This window comes from Chlorocebus sabaeus, chromosome 19, assembly GCF_047675955.1.
Source record: "Chlorocebus sabaeus isolate Y175 chromosome 19, mChlSab1.0.hap1, whole genome shotgun sequence".
In the NCBI taxonomy this organism is placed as follows: domain Eukaryota; kingdom Metazoa; phylum Chordata; class Mammalia; order Primates; family Cercopithecidae; genus Chlorocebus; species Chlorocebus sabaeus.
Window position 1 is genome coordinate 9,679,161 of NC_132922.1, and position 17,727 is coordinate 9,696,887.

Below are 17,727 nucleotides of genomic sequence, written 5' to 3' on the forward strand. Positions count from 1 at the left end.
CAGCCTCCCAAGTAGTTGGGACCACAGAGGCATGCCACCATGACTGGCTACTTTTTTTGTATTTTTTGTAGAGATGGGGTTTCACCATTTTGCCCAGGCTGGTCTTGAATTCCTGGGCTCAACTGATCCCCCCACCTCAGCCTCCCAAAGTGCTGGAATTACAGGCATGAGCCACTGACCCTAGCCCAGGAACACTGCTTTAACAATATACGGTTTTCTGATTTATAAACAAGAATGTCTTTCCATTTATTTAGGTCTTTAATTTCTTCTAACAGTCTTTTCTAGTTTTCAATGTACAAGGTTTTTGCACTTCTGTTAAATTTATTCCTGGCCGGGCGCGGTGGTTCACGCCTGTAATCCCAATACTTTGAGAGGCTGAGGCAGGCGGATCACTTGAGGTCAGGAGTTTGAAACCAGCCTGACCAACATGGAGAAACCCCATCTCTACTAAAAGTACAAAATTAGTCGGGCGTGGTGGCGCACGGCTGTAATTCCAGCTACTTGGGAGGCTGAGGCAGGAGAATTGCCTGAACCCAGCTGAGATCACACCATTGCACTCCAGCCTGGACAAGCGTGAAACGTCTCAAAAAAAAAAAAAAAAAAAAAAAAAAAAAAAAAAAAAAAAAAAAAAAAAAATTATTCCTAAATATTTTATTCTTTTTTCTTTTCTTTTTTTTTTTTTGAGACAGTCTTGCTCTATCACTAGACTGGAGTGCAGTGGCGTGATCTCAGTTCAAGCCATTCTCCTGCCTCAGCCTCCTGTGTAGCTGCGGCTACAGGTGCACACCACCACGCCCGGCTAATTTTTGTGTATTTAGTAGAGACGGGGTTTCATCATGTTGGCCAGAATGGTCTCGATGTCTTGACCTCATGATCTGCCCGCCTTGGCCTCCCAAAGTGCTGGGATTACAGGCATGAGCCACTGTGCCCGGCCAACTTTATTCTTTTTGATGCTGGCCTTTGTCCTCTGTCTTTCAATAGGATGACCTCATCATTAACATAATACTATCTGGAGACGTTTCCTTGGTTGTAAAATGAGAAGCCTAGGGAGATTATTTTTATGATTCCTTAGTTGTCCCCCTCCCCTCCACTTTTCAGTGTTCGGTCTGTATTCTGAGTTTGCTTGAAAGAGGTCCCTACGACACATCCGCTGGTTAATCTGCAGCCATCACTGGGGCTTCTCTACCGTAAAGGAGATAAAGGACATGGAGAGCAATGGCTTTGAAGTCCAACAGGCTATTGTCCTGGTAAGGCTTTTACTGGCCGTGTGATCTTGAGGACGTTATTTCACCTGAGCTTGTTTTTCATTTGTTGAGTGCGGCTGTTACTGAGGATTCAATAGGCGAAGTGAATGACAACACCTTGAGCACTGCTAGCCCACTGGGCCCATTTCATAGATTGACGTGCTAAAACAGCCTGGGAGGGTCTCACTTGGCCACCCTAGCAGAAGTGCAGTGCCACAATCATGGCTCATAGCAGCCTTGCTCTCCTGGGCTCAAACAATCCTCCCCTGTCAGCCTCCTAAGTACCTGGGACTCCAGTGTGTGCCACCATGCCTTGTTTACTTTTATAAATTATTTTTTATTGTAGAGATGGGGCTCTCACTCTGTTACCCAGGCTGGTCTCACAACTCCTGGCCTCAAGCAATCCTTCCTCCCTCAGCCTCCCATAGTGCTGGGATTACAGGTGGAAACCTGCACCTGGCCTCTTACTAACTTTTCATTGTGAACATCCAAAAAACTACAAACATTGAAATCATCTTCTTGTATTGCTGGCTCTGGATTAATCCATATCTTCTACCTCCATAACACGATTTCTGATCTGGGCAAGGGCAGCTTTTCCCCCCTGCCCTTTTTTTTTTTTTTTTTGAGATGGAGTTTTGCTCATCTCCCAGGCTGGAGTGCAGTGGCGTGATCTTGGCTCACTGTAACCTCTGCCTCCTGGGTTCAAGTGATTCTCCTGCCTCAGCCTCCTGAGTAGCTGGGATTTCCAGTGCCCGCCACCATACCCAGCTAATTTTTTTTTGTATTTTTAGTAGAGATGGGGTTTCTCCACATTAGCCAGGCTGGTCTCAAACTCCTGACCTCAGGTGATCCACCCGCCTCTGCTTCCCCAAGTGTTGGGATTACAGGAGTGAGCCAGTGTGCCTGGCCTCCGTCCTATTCAATGACTTCTGCTGCTACTTCCTGCTTTCGTTATTGCAGTGAGAATGTGCTGGTCTAACACTTCAACCCGGCTGTCTTTAGCCAGAGGCAGAATTTGAAAACTGGGAATTTACTGCTTGGAAATGGGATAGAATTCTAAACATTTCCTTTTTGAGGGTTTATTCAGATGAATCCTGGGCCCCTAGTCTTAGGGAGCTGGAAGGCTGTCTTTCTGGAACAGGTAGGTATTCACTACTTCCTGGTCTCAGCTAAGTAGACCTGGAGCTACTCCCTGGCAGAATCTGGTGCACTCTTCTGGGCGCCTCCTCTTCCTATCTCCCCTCCAACATCCAGCTTCCACGCTACCCTTTCCAGAAACATTTCCAATTCCCATCAGCTAGGTTTACTTTTATGGATTCCCTCTTGCATTCCTTGCATACATCACTTGGTACTTGGTACTTTGTCACGCTGTCTTCTAGACCTTAAGCTGGTTAGCTTGAGGGCAGGGCTGCATGCTGTTCATGTGTGCTCTGCCTGGTCTGGCACAGATGTAGCTGCTCCATGGCTACCTGCTGGGTCACTGAGCTGAAGCAGGTGGATGCTTGATACATTTTCTGGGGCTGGCTCTGATTAATGCTGAGTGAGTTCACCTCACATTAAGATGCTGGTAAGGTGGCTTGTGCCTGTAATCACAAATTGGGAGGCCAAGTTGGGAGGATCACTTGAGTCTAGGAGTTCGAGACCAGATTGGACCCATAGCGAGACCTAGTCTCTATAAAAATTTAAAAGTCAGCCAGGCATGATGGTACACACCTTTGAGTCCCAGCTACTAGGGAGGCTGAGGTGAGGATTGCTTCAGCCCATGAGTTTGAGGCTACAGTGAACTACAGTTGTGCCACTGCATTCCAGCCTGGGTGACCAGACTGTCCTAAAAAAGAAAGATGCTGGTTTTTTTCAGACTGTAAAATAGTAGCAACAGGTCAAGGTATCTGAAATTCTTCTCTTTAGCGGTCATATATGGTTAGTGTAAATCTCTGTGATAAAAGATCTGGAATTGATACCAAAGCAGCTCAGTACTTTTTAGTGTACTAACGTTTTAAGAACTTGTTCACAGCCAGTGCAATGCTCAGTTGGAGGATCAATAACCAATAACCTCTCCATAAGCATCTAGCGTATTACTGGACTCGTAATCTCTCTGTCTTCTAGGTTTTATTTCCACACATTTTCCTTCCCTTCAACCTGATTCCAACTAACTTCTTAGTATGCAGTTATTAAACAGGAGGAGTGTTCCCCTAGCTTTGTCTTGTTTCTTTTTTTGTTCTTAAAGGATGGAGTCTTGCTCTGTCGCTCAGGCTGTAGTGGTGCGACCTCGGCTCACTGCAACCTCCACCTCCAGGAGTCTAGAGATTCTCCCGCCTCAGCCTCCCAAGTAGCTACAGGTGCCTGCCACCATGCCCTGTTGATTTTTACATTTTTAGTAGAGATGGGGGTTTCACCATATTGGTTAGGCTGGTCTTGGAACTCCTGACCTCATGATCTGCCCGCCTTGGCCTCCCAAGGTGTTGGGATTATAGGCATGAGCCACCGTGCCTGGCAAGTCTTGTTTTTTTCAAGAAGTTACTTGGGACTTAGGCAGGTATGATCCGTTGTCTTAGGTCCTCCTCCTCATCCCTGTAAGATGGTGATTAGAAGACCATGTGGTCATCCTTAAGCGATCCTGTATCAAGGTGTTAAGTAGGTATCACTTCCACCTTGACTGTTAGCTTGTACCTGCAGTACTTTTTCCCAGAACTTTGGACAAATTAACCAAGATCTACTTGTGAAAAATTGTATGTAGTAAAGAGGCTATAAGCTAATGCTTTCACTTTTTCCTCTGAATCCTAAGCACGGGGCACTTAAACTGGTGCACACCAAGACAAAGATGTGTTATCAAGTGAAACAAAGTCAGGGTGTCTGTCTCACACAGTTTATTTAACAATAGGTAATAAGAAATCAAATTTAACAGTCTATACAGTGATCCAAAGTTCATATTTATAAGTAATCAACTTTAATTGCATGATTTACAACAGTTGAGGGTTTTTGCTATTTTCAAGTTTTATAGAAAGTGTGTGTGTGTGTGTGTGTGTGTGTGTGTGTGAGAGTGGGGGTAGGGAAAGGAGGAAGAAAGCAAGCAAAGAAGAAACCCCCAGGGACATTTTGCATGTTAAAATCATCCCACCGGAATCGTTTCTTACCCTCTTTTTAATTTTTTTCCTTTGTTAGATGTAAAAATAACGAAAAAAATTCTTTCAAGAAACAGAAACCACAATATATAATACATCAATTTGGCAGCTGCCCCTGTATATTTTTGAAAAAGTCATTTTTCTCTCTACATGTACAAATTATTTTAATACTTGAAGTTTTACGCTCAGACTTACAGAATAGAAAATTTTCTGGAGCACAAAAGTTGACTTGAGGGGAAGAAAGGGAGTTTTTTTTTTTTTTTTTTAAACGTTTTTTAAAAGAATGAACATCTTTGCACCCAGAGAAAAAAAATTGGTATTTTAATATATATTTATATATATTTATATATATATAGAATGTAATTTTAAAGTAACATTAACCCCTTTTGTCCTCTGGTTTTAGAAATGTTTTAACTCTTCCATAAAGTGAGGAAAATAGGGAAAAATGTCAACCATCTGCACCAGTAAATAATAACTATTAATATTACATATTTTCATTAATTTAAAAAAAATAATAAAACCTATTGGAGGTGCAAGGCAGGAGCATATTGTTTGGCTTCACAGGCCTCAGCCTCCTCCCAGTGCACACTTGAACCACACACACAAGGGGAAAAAAAGGCTGGTGGTAACCAGCCATAACAAAAATATATTCTTTGTATTCTATCATCCCTCAGGTTCATCTTGCATGTTTGCTTTAAACCACAAACGGCTACTGCACAGTTCTTATATGTTCCAAGGAAAATTGTCTTTTAGGCTACGAAAGATTCAAAAAAATTGTTTTCAGTACAAAAAGTCTTGTTAAGAGAAAATAATCTTTTTGCTCCCAAAATACTACAAGGTGTCTCTAGTGTATGTCTAGTGTACTCTGTGAGAGGTTTGAATTCAAGTCTGAGTTATCGGTGCTGAGTCCCAGGTCCGTGGCGCTTGCACCATGGAGGTTTGCCATGCCTGGATTGCTAGCAAGCTGAGAAAGCATTGAATTCTGGTCCGGGCTGGCAAAATGCCCTTGTTCCATGGGGTTGGCCTGGGCAGCTACCAGTCCAGGATGCGGGGAACTTGTCTGTGGGGAAACGTGGTGTGGAGAAGGCTGAGGCTGCATCCTTGGGGAAGGGCTGGAGTGGGGGGGCTGGGACTGTGGCCGTGGAGAAGGGACAGGCTGCGGAGAGCGCACTTGATTGGAGAGAGAATTAGGGATCTGCTGGCCTTGTAGGTGTGGAGACTGGGCCTGATTTGGGAGCATATGCTGCTGGGGGCTCATGGGGTTGGGCTGAGCAGGAGACCCCATCTGTTGCTGAAGGAGTCGCTGCTGATAGGCCTGTAGACTGGCACCTGCCTCTGCTCCCAAGGCCTGGGGGAGCTGGCCCATCTGTCCCATATTTCCTTGTTGCATCTGTTGCATGTGATGTTGCATCCGCTGCTGCTGCTGCTGCTGTGGTGGGTAGCCAACTCCTTGGGGTTGCTGGAACTGGTTATGGTTGGCCATTCCTGGGCCTATTCCTGGCCCTGCTCCCTGTTGCTGCTGCTGTTGCATCATCTGTTGTCGTCTCAAGATGTCTCGGAATTGTGAAGGCATGGTGTTGTGGTTCATGTTCATCTGCTGAGCCTGGGGGCTCATCCCTCCCATGGGCGGCTGGAGTTGCTGCTGGGGTTGCTGCTGGGGCAGGCCAGCCCTCTGGACGCCCGCCTGCATTGGATTCATGTTCTGCATGGCTGGATTGGAGTGGACCCCCTGCTGACCTGGCATGGTAGGTGGCTGCAGCCCTGGCTGCCCCTGGGGCATGCCAGGCTGCCCAGGGATGGGTTGTGGATTAGAGTTGGCATACTTGGCAGCCCGCTGCTTGATGAATGCAGCCAACAGCTGGGGGTTGGCGTGAAGGATACTAAGCACCTGTTGCTGCTGTAGGGGAGAGCTGGGAGACCTGAGAGTCCGCAAAAGGTTTTGTAAGGCTTGTTGAGACACAGTGCCTGGTTTGAGTGGGCTCACACCTACCTGGCCCAATCCTGGTTGTGGAGCCATGTTCAAGGGTTGACCATGCTGGGCCACCGACATCATGGCTGGCCTTGGCATCCCAGACTGTAGTTGCTGGGGCTGAGGCAATCCTCCTTGGCCCCAGGGTGGCTGTTGCTGCATCCCCGTCGGTCCCATCCCTGGCTCCAAATGCCCACTAGGACCTCTGGTCATGGGAGGTGGATTCATACCCATGGGGGCCATGGGAGTCATCGGGGGCATCTGATGTTGGATTGGCCTTTGAAAAATTTGCACGTGGGCCATCTGGCGCTGCGTCTCTGCTGCTCTCTGAATCTGCATTGCCATTTCCACTGCTGCAGGTGGGGGCCCTGGAAGGGGTGGCTGAGCAGTCTGAGGAGGGGTTGGAGGGGTCACCTGGCCTGCTGCCTTACCCTGGGACACAGGGCCAGCAGCTTGAGTCCTGGGCAAGTAGGGTGGCATACTATTGGGAGGGGTAGGCTGAGGCTGAGAGGTGGGCTGGGGCGTCTGTGGGGTGGTTGGTTGTTGGCCAGTTGGTGTCGTTGGAGTGGCAGGAGTGGGGGAAGGGAGGCCCTGTTGCTGCCCGACCACACCAGTCCGCTGCATGCTGGCCATCCTCCTGCGAAGCATTTGGGCCTGTTGTAGTCGGTGCTGCAGCTGCTGCTGCCGGAGCTTCTGCTTGATGTTTAGGCAGAACGGCACTGGGCATTTGTTCTCCTGGCAGTGCTTGGCATGGTAGCAGCAGAGGGCGATGAGCTGCTTGCAGATGGGGCACCCGCCATTGGTTTTCCGTTTGCAACCCTTGGTATGCTGCACAACCCGCTTCATCTTCTGGCAGGATGGCAGGGAGCAATTGGCATTCCGACACTGGCAAGCATGGACCAGAGACTGGATGCAGCGCTGGATACTCAGGCGGCGAGAATCGCCTGGGCTCTGGGTGGCTGCAGCCTGCTGGTTGTTGCTCTCATCATCTAAGCCAAGACCTAGTTTCTCCATTTTGTGGTCATGGTTTTTAGTGTTATAGCAGGTGATACACAAGTCATAATCCTAGAGAAAAAATAGGAAGTGCAGGTAAACTCTCCAAGATTTAAGTCATTCAAAAGTATTTTGGATACTCTCTGGGCTGGAAAAGCCCCTTTCGTAGAACAAAAACTAGCCTCTTCAGCTCTGCCTCTCAAACACAAGGCCAGGCCCCTGCCATCCCACAGGCCTATATAAAACACGAGGCTGCATGGCCCCTCACAACAACCCTGCAGAGCTCACCTCCTTGTTCCCACAACCCAGTGCCTACCTCACAGACAGTACAGTGCCAGCGTGTCTCCACATGGTGCTTGCATTCATTGCAGGTGTAGACAAAGCGGTCCTGGCTCTGCGTGTGCAGCTCCACCAGCATGCACATGGTGGACCACTGGGCTCTTCGGAGTGAAGAGAACTCCAGGTGCTTGTCCCTTGCCAGCGTGAGAAACGCATCCCGACCATCCATCAGATCACAGGGGATGAGAGGGTCAGGATCAACAATGGGAGGCAGGGAGTTGGCAGTAGGGCCAGCAATGAGGCGGATCACAAAGAAGACCTGCAAAACACACAATCTCCTTTTTTGAGACAGGGCCTCGGTCTGTCACCCAGACTGGAGTGCAGTCGTGTGCTCTTGGCTCACTACAACCTCTGCCTCCTGGGCTCAAGCAATTATCCCACCTTGGCTTCCTGAATAGCGAGACCACAGACCCACACCACCACGCCTGGCTAATTTCTGCATTTTTTGTAGAGACGAGGTTTTGCCATGTTACCCAGGCTAGTCTCAAACTCCTGAGCTCAAGTGATCTGCCTGCCTCAGCCTCCCAGAGTGCTGGGATTACAGGTGTGAGCAGGTAAAGCAGGCTAAGCACCAATGAGACTGGCGAATGCTTATTTTTTTTTTATTTTTTTTTTTTTTTTTGAGACAGAGTCTCTGTCACCCAGGCTGGAGTGCAGTGGCCGGATCTTGGCTCACTGCAAGCTCCGCCTCCCGGGTTTATGCCATTCTCCTGCCTCAGCCTCCCGAGTAGCTGGGACTACAGGCACCCGCCACCGAGCCCGGCTAGTTTTTTTTTTTTTTTTTTTGTATTTTTTTTAGTAGAGACGGGGTTTCACTGTGTTAGCCAGGCTGGTCTTGAACTCCTGACCTCGTGATCCACCTGCCTCAGCCTCCCAAAGTGCTGGGATTACAGGCATGAGCCACTGCACCCAGCCTTTTTTTTTTCTTTTTTTTGAGACAGAGTCTTGCTCTGTTGCCCAGGCTGGAGCGCAGTGGCATGATCTTGGCTCACTGCAAGCTCCGGCTACCAGGTTCACGGCATTCTCCTGCCTCAGCCTCCCGAGTAGCTGGGACTACAGGCGCCCACCACCGAGCCCGGCTAGTTTTTTCTTTTTTTTTTTTGTATTTTTTTTAGTAGAGACGGGGTTTCACCGTGTTAGCCAGGATGGTCTCGATCTCCTGACCTCGTGATCCGCCCGTCTCGGCCTCCCAAAGTGGCTGGGATTACAGGCTTGAGCCACTGCGCCCGGCTATGCTGAGTTAGTTTTACCATACTCCTCCTGCTCTCCTTTTCCTGCTTTACCTTTTTGGTCTCTTGAGACTGACTATAAATAGAACTGAAATGCACATCCTGTGATTTTTTCTCCCTCATTCAATAACTCCTTCAGAGTAAGAATGGTCTAGGTCAGGTAGAGCACCACACACAGTGGACATTTTGCCCCAAGGCAGTCTACTTTAAGATGCAATCCATGGTTTAACCTCAAACTAATTACAACAAACCAGACAAATCCAAATATGGAGACAGTATGAAAAACAACTGGCCTGGACTCATGAAGGTCCCCTGTGTAACTTTTCCTACAGGTTTGAAAGGGAGTGGAATGGATAAAAAATCTTAGTCCTTGTAGACAAAGCAATAAAATTCTTGTTCACTGAAGTTTGAAAAGAACTCGTTAACAACCATCAATTCTCATAACCATTAGTGTAAAGGGTATAAAAAGCTGGTATTATGTATTTGACATTAATTAGTATATAACTATAAATGCCTATTAAAGTAACAAAATGTAAAATATCACCTTAAATTAGGAACTTGTGAGAAACTGCTGTATTGATAACAGATTATTCAACATCTGTGCACACTGGCAGCCACACTCAGTGTCTCTGGCCAGCAATGTTCGCTGCTTCTGCCACCCTACAACCAGGCCAATACCTACATTTACAACCTAAATTGAATGTGTCCACAATTTAAGTCAAACCTATTACAATATATTCTAAGGGCTTTTCCCAACTGCCTAGGATTCTGTGGCATTACTTACTGCTTGAAATAGCTAGTAACTATTAATTGTTAATAATCATTACCTAAGTGAGGCAACCTCCAAAGTGCTGGGATTACAGGCATGAGCCACCATGCCCAGCGAACAGTGATTTTATTCATTTTTTTTCTTTTTGGAGAAGGAGTTTCGCTCTTGTTGCCCAGGCTGGAGTGCAATGGCACGATCTCGGCTCACTACAACCTCCGCCTCCTGGGTTCAAGCAATTCTCCTGCCTCTGCCTCCCGAATAGCTGGGATTACTGGCGCCTGTCACCACACCTGGCTAATTTTTGTATTTTTAGTAGAGAGAGGGTTTCACCACGTTGGTCAGGCTGGTCTTGAACTTGTGACCTCAGGTGATCCACCACGCCTGGCCAGAAATCTTGCTGTTTTTCCCCAACTGCGTGGGTGGCTGCATCTTACCTCTTTATGCTTCTCCATGGTGGCATATAGTTTCTGTGAGAGGTCGTTAGACACATTGGGCATCCCAGGTTTCTTCTTGTTGCCCCTACTTAGGCTGCTCTTATTTTTGCTGGTTTTCTTATTATTCTTCTTTTTAGCATTTTTACTGTCTCCCTTGGTCACCTGCAGAGTAGCACAAAGGAGACAAGAAAATAAGGTTTTTGTTAAGTAATCTGGGAATAACACTATTGAGTTATCTCCATTCTTTGAAACTAGGTATCATAATCTTATGCTTGTATCTTATTTTACTAGCTGTTCTCTTCACTTATCCTTCTCCTTTGTTATTTGAACTAATTTTCTCCCAGTGATCCTTCATTAAGGCAATGGCAGCCCCTTAGCTTTCTGCCTAGAAGAGGCCGCAGAATGTACAGACCCTGTAGATTGAATGTATCCCAGATTGGAGTTAGGGAACAAGGAAGGGTTGGCACTTTGGGGTAGTGAAGAGTGTATCAAAATGGGGAGCCAGAAGACCTTGGTTTTATCTCCTTCCACCCACATTCTAAAATGTTATGAGCCCACAAATACTAAATGATAAGGCTGTAAGAGTTTGTTAACAGACTATTTAAGGGAGCCTTTTGTAAGTTAAATTCAATGGAGGTAATTCTAGATATGCTATAGGGAGGTAACTGGTGAGGTTACTAAGCCATAACAACAGGTAAATTCTGGCTCAGGCCTGTTTTGCATAGCTAAGAATGGTTTTTACATTTAAAAAGAGCGTGTGTGGTTTTAGGAGAGAGAAAATATGCCAGAGAGATGTGACACACAAGGCCTATAATATTCATAACCTAGTCCTTCACATAAGTTATTAGTTTTTCAGGATTTCCTTCAGTTTCTTTTATCATTTCACATTACTCATAGTCTGAGATACCATTTTAAAATGGGGTCTGATGCTTTGAAAGTTTAATACCACTGAAACGGAACCCTAGTAACCTTTCTAAGCCAACATTTCTTGCCCAACTTAAAGAGCTCTTTCACACCTGAGAGGTTTAAACTCAACTGAAAGTTTAAATGCACTTCTGGATTAAATATTATAGTAGAAGTTTCAAAGGAAACTCAATGCCCTTACATCTGTGCTTTCATTGCTGGTGTTTTCTTCTCGTTTTCTCTCTTCTTCCTCCTGTTCCAGTTCCTTAATGCTTTCTTCCAGAACATTGGGCCAGAAATCACCCTCAAAGTAAGGCAATTCCTTTGCACTTGTTAATCTATCTTCAGTAGCTTGTTTAAAAATATCCTGTGAAAACAAGCATGTACAAATAGGAATTCCTATGTTCTTTTAAAGCACTGATAATAAAGAATCATGGCTGACAAGAAACATGAAAGCTTAAAATGTCTTGAAAGCTGGCAGAGACTATATACCTAAGCCATAAACCAGGGAGCTATTTAGAAAAACAGTGAAAAGGCCTGGCCTAAAGTCAGTATTTCTGGTTTTCTATTCCTTCTAACCACAAAAGCAGGGAGCTTATCTGCCTTTATATAATCAAGTGGCAATCATCCTGCGAGGATCGATGTCAGGGTGGTAGCACCACCATGCAAGCCATGGCCTTTACCACAGAGTATGTGGTGTGAAGCATGCCCTCCTCACACCCATCTTTGGAATTTCAGCAGCTTTTATTGATAGCTTTGTTCAAAATGCCCAAAACTACAAATACTGGAAACAGTATCTGCTGCAGAATGATTTGCTGGGCAGCTTAGGAAAACTTTATTTAGTTGAACTACTAAATTGAGGAAGATAAGTCTGTATCATGAGACAGCCTATATTCATGAATGTTTAAAATAATATTAAGTAAGAATATATTTTTGGCCAGGTGCAGTAGCTCACACCTGTAATCCCAGCACTTTGGGAGGCTGAGGCATGTAGATCACCAGAGGTTGGGAGTTCGAGACCAGCCTGACCAAATGGAGAAACCCCATCTCCACTAAAAATACAAAAAATTAGCCCAGTGTAGTGGTGCATGCCTGTAATTCCAGCTACTCGGGAGGCTGAGGTAGGACAATCACTTGAACCTGGGAGATAAGAGATTGCAGTGAGCCTAGATCGTACCATTGCACTCCAGCCTGAGCAACAAGAGTGAAACTCTGTCCAAAAAAAAAAAAGAAACATATTTTTGGCTGGGTGAGGTGACTCATGCCTGTAATCCCAGCACTTTGGGAGGCTGAGATGGATGGATCACTTGAACTCAGGAGTTTGAGACCAGCCTGGGCAACATAGTGAAATCCTGTCTCTACAAAAAATATACAAAAATTAGCCAGGTATGGTGGTGTGCACCTGTAGTCCCAGCAACTCAGGAAGCTGAGGTGGGAGGATAGCTTGAGCCTGGGAGGCACAGGTTGCAGTGAGCAGATATTATGCCACTGTACCCTAGCCTGGGTGACAGAGAGTGACCCTGTCTGAAAACAAAATATCCCCACCCCTAAAACCCTAACCAACCCAAACCAAACAAAAAAACAAAACAAAACAAAGAGATATATTTTAAGGCCAGGCACAGTGGCTCATGCCTGTAATCCCAGCACTTTGGACTGCTTGAGGCCAAGAGTTCAAGTCCAGCCTGGGCAGCATGGCGATACCCCAACTCTACCCCCCTAAAAAAAAAATAAAATAAAATTTTGGTTACATGTTTAAAACAGGGGTCTCTTGATCTTCTTGATCTACCACTCTTCAATTCTTACATTGGAAAATTTTGAATATACAAAATAAAAGCAATCAAATTAGCATTTTTAGGAATTACATGCAAGAGGTAGAACAAATAAGACTTTTGTTTTTTTTTTTTTTAAAAAAAAAAAGTTAAATGACAGAATACAAAGCAGCAACATTAGTGTATTTCCAGATCTACTGTCAGCACCTGGCCCCCATGTCCCAACTGACCTTGTAGTCATGGACAATACGCTCTGATACAGCCTTGTCAAGCATTTTTTTGTACCATTCCTGCAGTCGCTTGGGCTTGGGTATCTTCTGGTCAGGAGGATGGCAATGGAAGATATAATCATCTCCCTCACTTGGTGGACATGCCCAAATATGCCCTGTTGTGTAACTAGCAATACAAAGAGAACATTAAGGATAAAAGACCATCTATTCTAGAAGGCTACACTTTAAACCACAAGGTGGAGTTGATATAGATACCAATAATTTTTCCCAAGATAACACAGTGTATAACCCAGCATGAGATTAACATTGTGAGACCAAAATTAGGCATAACTCACAGTAATTTAAACAATGGATCTTATACTGCCTCTACTTATTTTTGGAGGCCATGGCGGGATGTTGTGAATCTCAGCCAGAAAGTAGATGACTTAGCTCTGGATCCAAAACCCCTAAGTTTGCATGTTAAGACCAAATGAAGATTACGTTGTAAAGGAAAATGGACCCGTTTAACAAGAGAGCTAAATTAAAAGGCACACTATTCAGAGAAACAATCTTCAAGATGAGGGAATGAATGTTTCCAATGACATACATACTCTAAAGGTAAGAAGTATTTCCAGAGCTGTTTCTGGTCTTGATACCCAGGTTATAAAAGGATCAAATGCAGTTAAAATTCTGCCCTCAAATGAGAGGCACAAATCAAACTTCAAAGCAAACTGGACCCAATAGCTCAGCTGAACAAAACAAAACTGATGTTGGATGGGTGATAGAGTCAACATATCCATTTCTCTCCTACTGACAACATTAACTTCAAAGGGGCTCTAACAAAGTTGAGAGACTTGTTAGGTAAGAACTAAAATGAGGAAAAACAGGCAAAGAGTTACATATTTGCAAATTTAACCTATATCTCACCAGAATGCCCTAATAAAAAAAAAAATTATCAAAATATGCTTACCCTAATTTCTTCACATATTCTAAATATCCAATCAGGATTTCATGATAGACTGCAGTCCTCAAGCATTTAGGACGGAAGAAATGAACACTATCGAGGTAAGATATGTATACTCTCCTATACAAAATGAAGAGAAAAAAAGAAAAGTCAAGTCACATAACTGAGTTATTTACTCCATGTGCCTAATAACTCTCTCTCACTCTCCCAGGTTCTTTGCTCACATCGTTATTTGTGAAACTCATCACAGGCAAGTGGGCGACTCCACTGTGAACCCTTCAGGAAAGTTCAGCGAGCCTGTGGTTTCCTTCTATTTGAAGTAACTAGCAGTGCCTGGCACATACACATCCATCAGTATTTGGTGATTCCTATACATTATCCAGATTTAAGCTCATTTTCTGAAGAGTAGTACATTTGTTTCCAAATTCCCATTTCAGGTTGCTATTCATATCCTTTATTATTATGGCCACAGAAGAGCAGAATCAAGCAGTTATTTTGTTTGGGGGTTTGCTTTTTAATCTGTTTCACTTTACAATTATTGGACACTTGAGATTTTGCATTTCCAAACCAAGCACACTCAACATTTTCTTGCCTGTTATACTCTTCCGCTTATTATAATTTGGAACTCCCACACAAATCCGGAGCTAGCCACTGTGAGCCAGTCATACCTCTGGTTGGGTGGAGGGCAGTCAGAGCCATACTCTTGAACATGCATGCCAAAGAAGCACAGGTCAACGCCATCAATTTCTTCAAAGGCAAAGAGGGCTTTGGTTCGGTATGGAAAGGATTCTGCCATCTCTCCACTGTCCACAAACCTATACAATTGAGATGGTGGGAGGACCACAACATAAATTCATTCAGATTGCAATCACCAATGGTAACCACGTATGAGCAATTTTGGATCCACGAGAGAAGAAAAGTGAAATGACTAGATACCTTGCTTTCATGCCTGGTTTTACTTCCACGGTTTTGTCAGAAGCATGAACTACTCTAACAGTGACCTCTCCTGACTCAGGGTGATTCTGTCGCCTCAGAAAGTCATTCACACGATTCTCTAGAAAGGTGCCAAGTCTGGTAGATGGCAACCCTAGGAATGTAAAAGTTAAAAGTTACTGAGGTGCAAAATTTACTATTGTTAGTCTTAAGGTTCAATCTTAAATCTCATTTGTACTTTTTTCAATACAAACAGGGTAACTTGGTGAAATTTTAAAAAATCACAGCATATTTAAGTATTCACTACTTTGCAGATTTGCATGTCGTATTAGTGCAGGGAACATGCTAATCTTCTCTGTATCATTCTAATTTTAATATATGTGCTGTTAAAGCAGACACAGTACTCAATAATTTCTAAATGTCATTTTCCCCAACTTTTCATTTTGAAAAATTTCCAATTTTGGAAGAGTTTATAAAAATACAGAACAGGGGTTGGTTGCAGTGGCTCACGCCTGTAATCCCAGCACTTTGGGAGGCTGAGGCGGGCAGATCACCTGAGGTCAGAAGTTCGAGACCAGCCTGGCCAGCATGCTGAAACCCCGTCTATACTAACAATACAAGAAGTAGCCGGGCATAGTGGCACACGCCTGTAATCCCAGCTACTCAGGAGGCTGAGGCAGGAGAATCGCTGGAACCCGGGAGACGGAGGTTGCGGTGAGCCGAGATTGTGCCACTATGGGTGTCAGAGCGAGACTCTGTCTCAAAAAAAAAACAAACAAATAGAACAATGGCCAGGAGACAAGGCTCACACCTATAATCCTAATCCCTGCACTTTGGGAGGCTGAGGTGGGAGGATTCCTTGAATCCAGGAGTTCAAGATCAGCCTGGACAACACAGTGAAACCTTGTTTCCAAAAAATAAAAACAAAATGCAACCAACCACATATATATATATGTGTGTGTGTGTGTATATATATATATATATATATATATATAACATCTACTATGTACTTCACCTAGATTGCAGTACTATTTTAAAGTAACAAAGACTGGGCATTTTGAGAAACCTTACAAGAATCAAAGTAATCTGTAGATCAGTAAAACACACCAAAACTAAATCAAATGCTACATTTAGATTATTAGTGTTAATTACTTATATGATAAAATTTTTGACATCCTCCTGGCACAACAGAAAAGAATCACATACGGCCAAAAGGCAGCCCATATAAATGGTGTGAACTGAGGGGCTGGGTATGGTGGCTCACACCTATAATCCCAGTACTTTGGGAGACCAAGGTGGGTGGATCACCTGTGATCAGGAGTTTGAGATCAGCCTGGCTAACATGGCAAAACCCCATCTCTACTAAAAATACAAAAATTAGCTGGGTGTGGAGGCACATGCCTGTAGTCCCAGCTATACTGGAGGCTGAGACAGAAGAATCACATGAATCTGGGAGGTGGAGGTTGCAGTAGTTGAGATCGTGCCACTGCACTGCAGCCTGGGTGACAGAGTGAGACTCTCAAAAAATAAAATAAAAAATAATAAATAAACAGAGGGATGGCAATTCTGGCCAATCATTTCCACGCCTTATTCCTCCTTTATGAAATGCCTCAAATAGGGAAAAATATAAGAACAGGAAAAACACATATCTTGTGCATTCTACAAATCTGTTCCTTGGAAATTTTTCTTTGGTCTAATAAATTTCACACCAAAAAGCATATTACAGATCAACTCATAAGGAGATTATAGAATTATTTTATTTTTACTCTGATTACTACTGTGATTAAAAACAAAGTAATTCACTTTGAATGGTTTCTTATCTAGGCTTCAGGTAAGTTTTGCCAAAATTTACCTTTAAGAGTAAAACTTACTTTTAGCAGAAAACTTATTTTCTTTCCTAGTTCGTGCACTTTTCTTTAAACAGCCATCACAGACGAATCTAAATGTAAACCAAAACTTTGCTTACACAACTTAAAGAAACCATTAAATTTACATTAACAAAAAGTTAAAATTCAAATCTAGCGGAAGTATTTCTAAACTTCTAGCAAAGAGTTAATAAAACTAATATACAAAGAGCTTTTAGAAACCAGTAAGAACAAAAAAGATAACTGAAAAACAAGCAACAGACACGAAGGGCATATAAATTGGCTTACACATGAAAAGATGATCAAGGATCACAAATCAAGGTAGGATTTTTTTCCCCAACCACACTGACAAAACCTAAGTGGTGACATTCCCTATATGCTACTAGTTGGAATGTACATTTTGAGAGTAGAACCAATAGTTTCAGTTACTGCAGATGCACATGATATGTGTCGCTAAGTAGAGTTTCTTGTATAAACTTCTTCACCAACCAATAAATGGATTATAGTATATTACAGAAAACTATGCATCCATTAAAAATGCAACAGATATACATAAGTGTCTATGACCAGCTGGGTGTGGTGCCTCATGCCTGTAATCCCAGTACTTTGGGAGGCCGAGGTGGGTGGATCATTTGAGGCCAGGAGTTGACCACCCCGACAACATAATGAAAACCCGTCTCTAATAAAAATACAAGAATTAGTCGGGCATGGTGGTACGTGCCTGTAATCCCAGCTACTTGGGAGGCTGAAGCAGGAGAATTGCTTGAACCCAGGAGGCGGAGGTTGCAGTGAGCTGAGATCGCACCACTGCACTCCAGCCTGGGCGATGAAAGTGATACTCAAAAAAAAAAAAAAAAAAAAAAAAAAAAAGTCTATGACCTATAACAAGATACAAAAATTAAATACACATAAATCAAGAAAATGTGCTGGGCGCAGTGGCTCATGCTTGTAATCTCAGCACTTTGGGAGGCCAAGGCAGGCGGAT

The 17,727-nt window shown here is 44.0% G+C and overlaps 1 protein-coding gene and 1 non-coding gene across 3 annotated transcripts in view; both read right to left on the reverse strand.

The window, feature by feature from the left end:
* Window positions 1-4,094: 4,094 nt before the first annotated feature.
* The window catches only part of EP300 (E1A binding protein p300), a 91,669-nt gene continuing 78,036 nt past the window's right edge, over window positions 4,095-17,727 (reverse strand). For both annotated transcript variants that reach the window (XM_038007378.2, XM_007975891.3), the window contains 9 exons: window positions 16,749-16,816; window positions 14,881-15,031; window positions 14,613-14,759; window positions 13,951-14,064; window positions 13,002-13,167; window positions 11,205-11,369; window positions 10,100-10,261; window positions 7,645-7,926; window positions 4,095-7,400 (listed from right to left, as the gene is read on the reverse strand). In XM_038007378.2, the coding sequence (XP_037863306.1) occupies window positions 5,211-7,400; window positions 7,645-7,926; window positions 10,100-10,261; window positions 11,205-11,369; window positions 13,002-13,167; window positions 13,951-14,064; window positions 14,613-14,759; window positions 14,881-15,031; window positions 16,749-16,816 (3,445 nt within the window). In that variant the 3' untranslated portion in view covers window positions 4,095-5,210. The remainder of the gene's footprint in view (window positions 7,401-7,644; window positions 7,927-10,099; window positions 10,262-11,204; window positions 11,370-13,001; window positions 13,168-13,950; window positions 14,065-14,612; window positions 14,760-14,880; window positions 15,032-16,748; window positions 16,817-17,727) is intronic.
* LOC119627387 (U6 spliceosomal RNA) lies at window positions 15,170-15,272 on the reverse strand. The gene has a single exon (XR_005243586.1). It is a non-coding gene; the product is annotated as a U6 spliceosomal RNA (small nuclear RNA).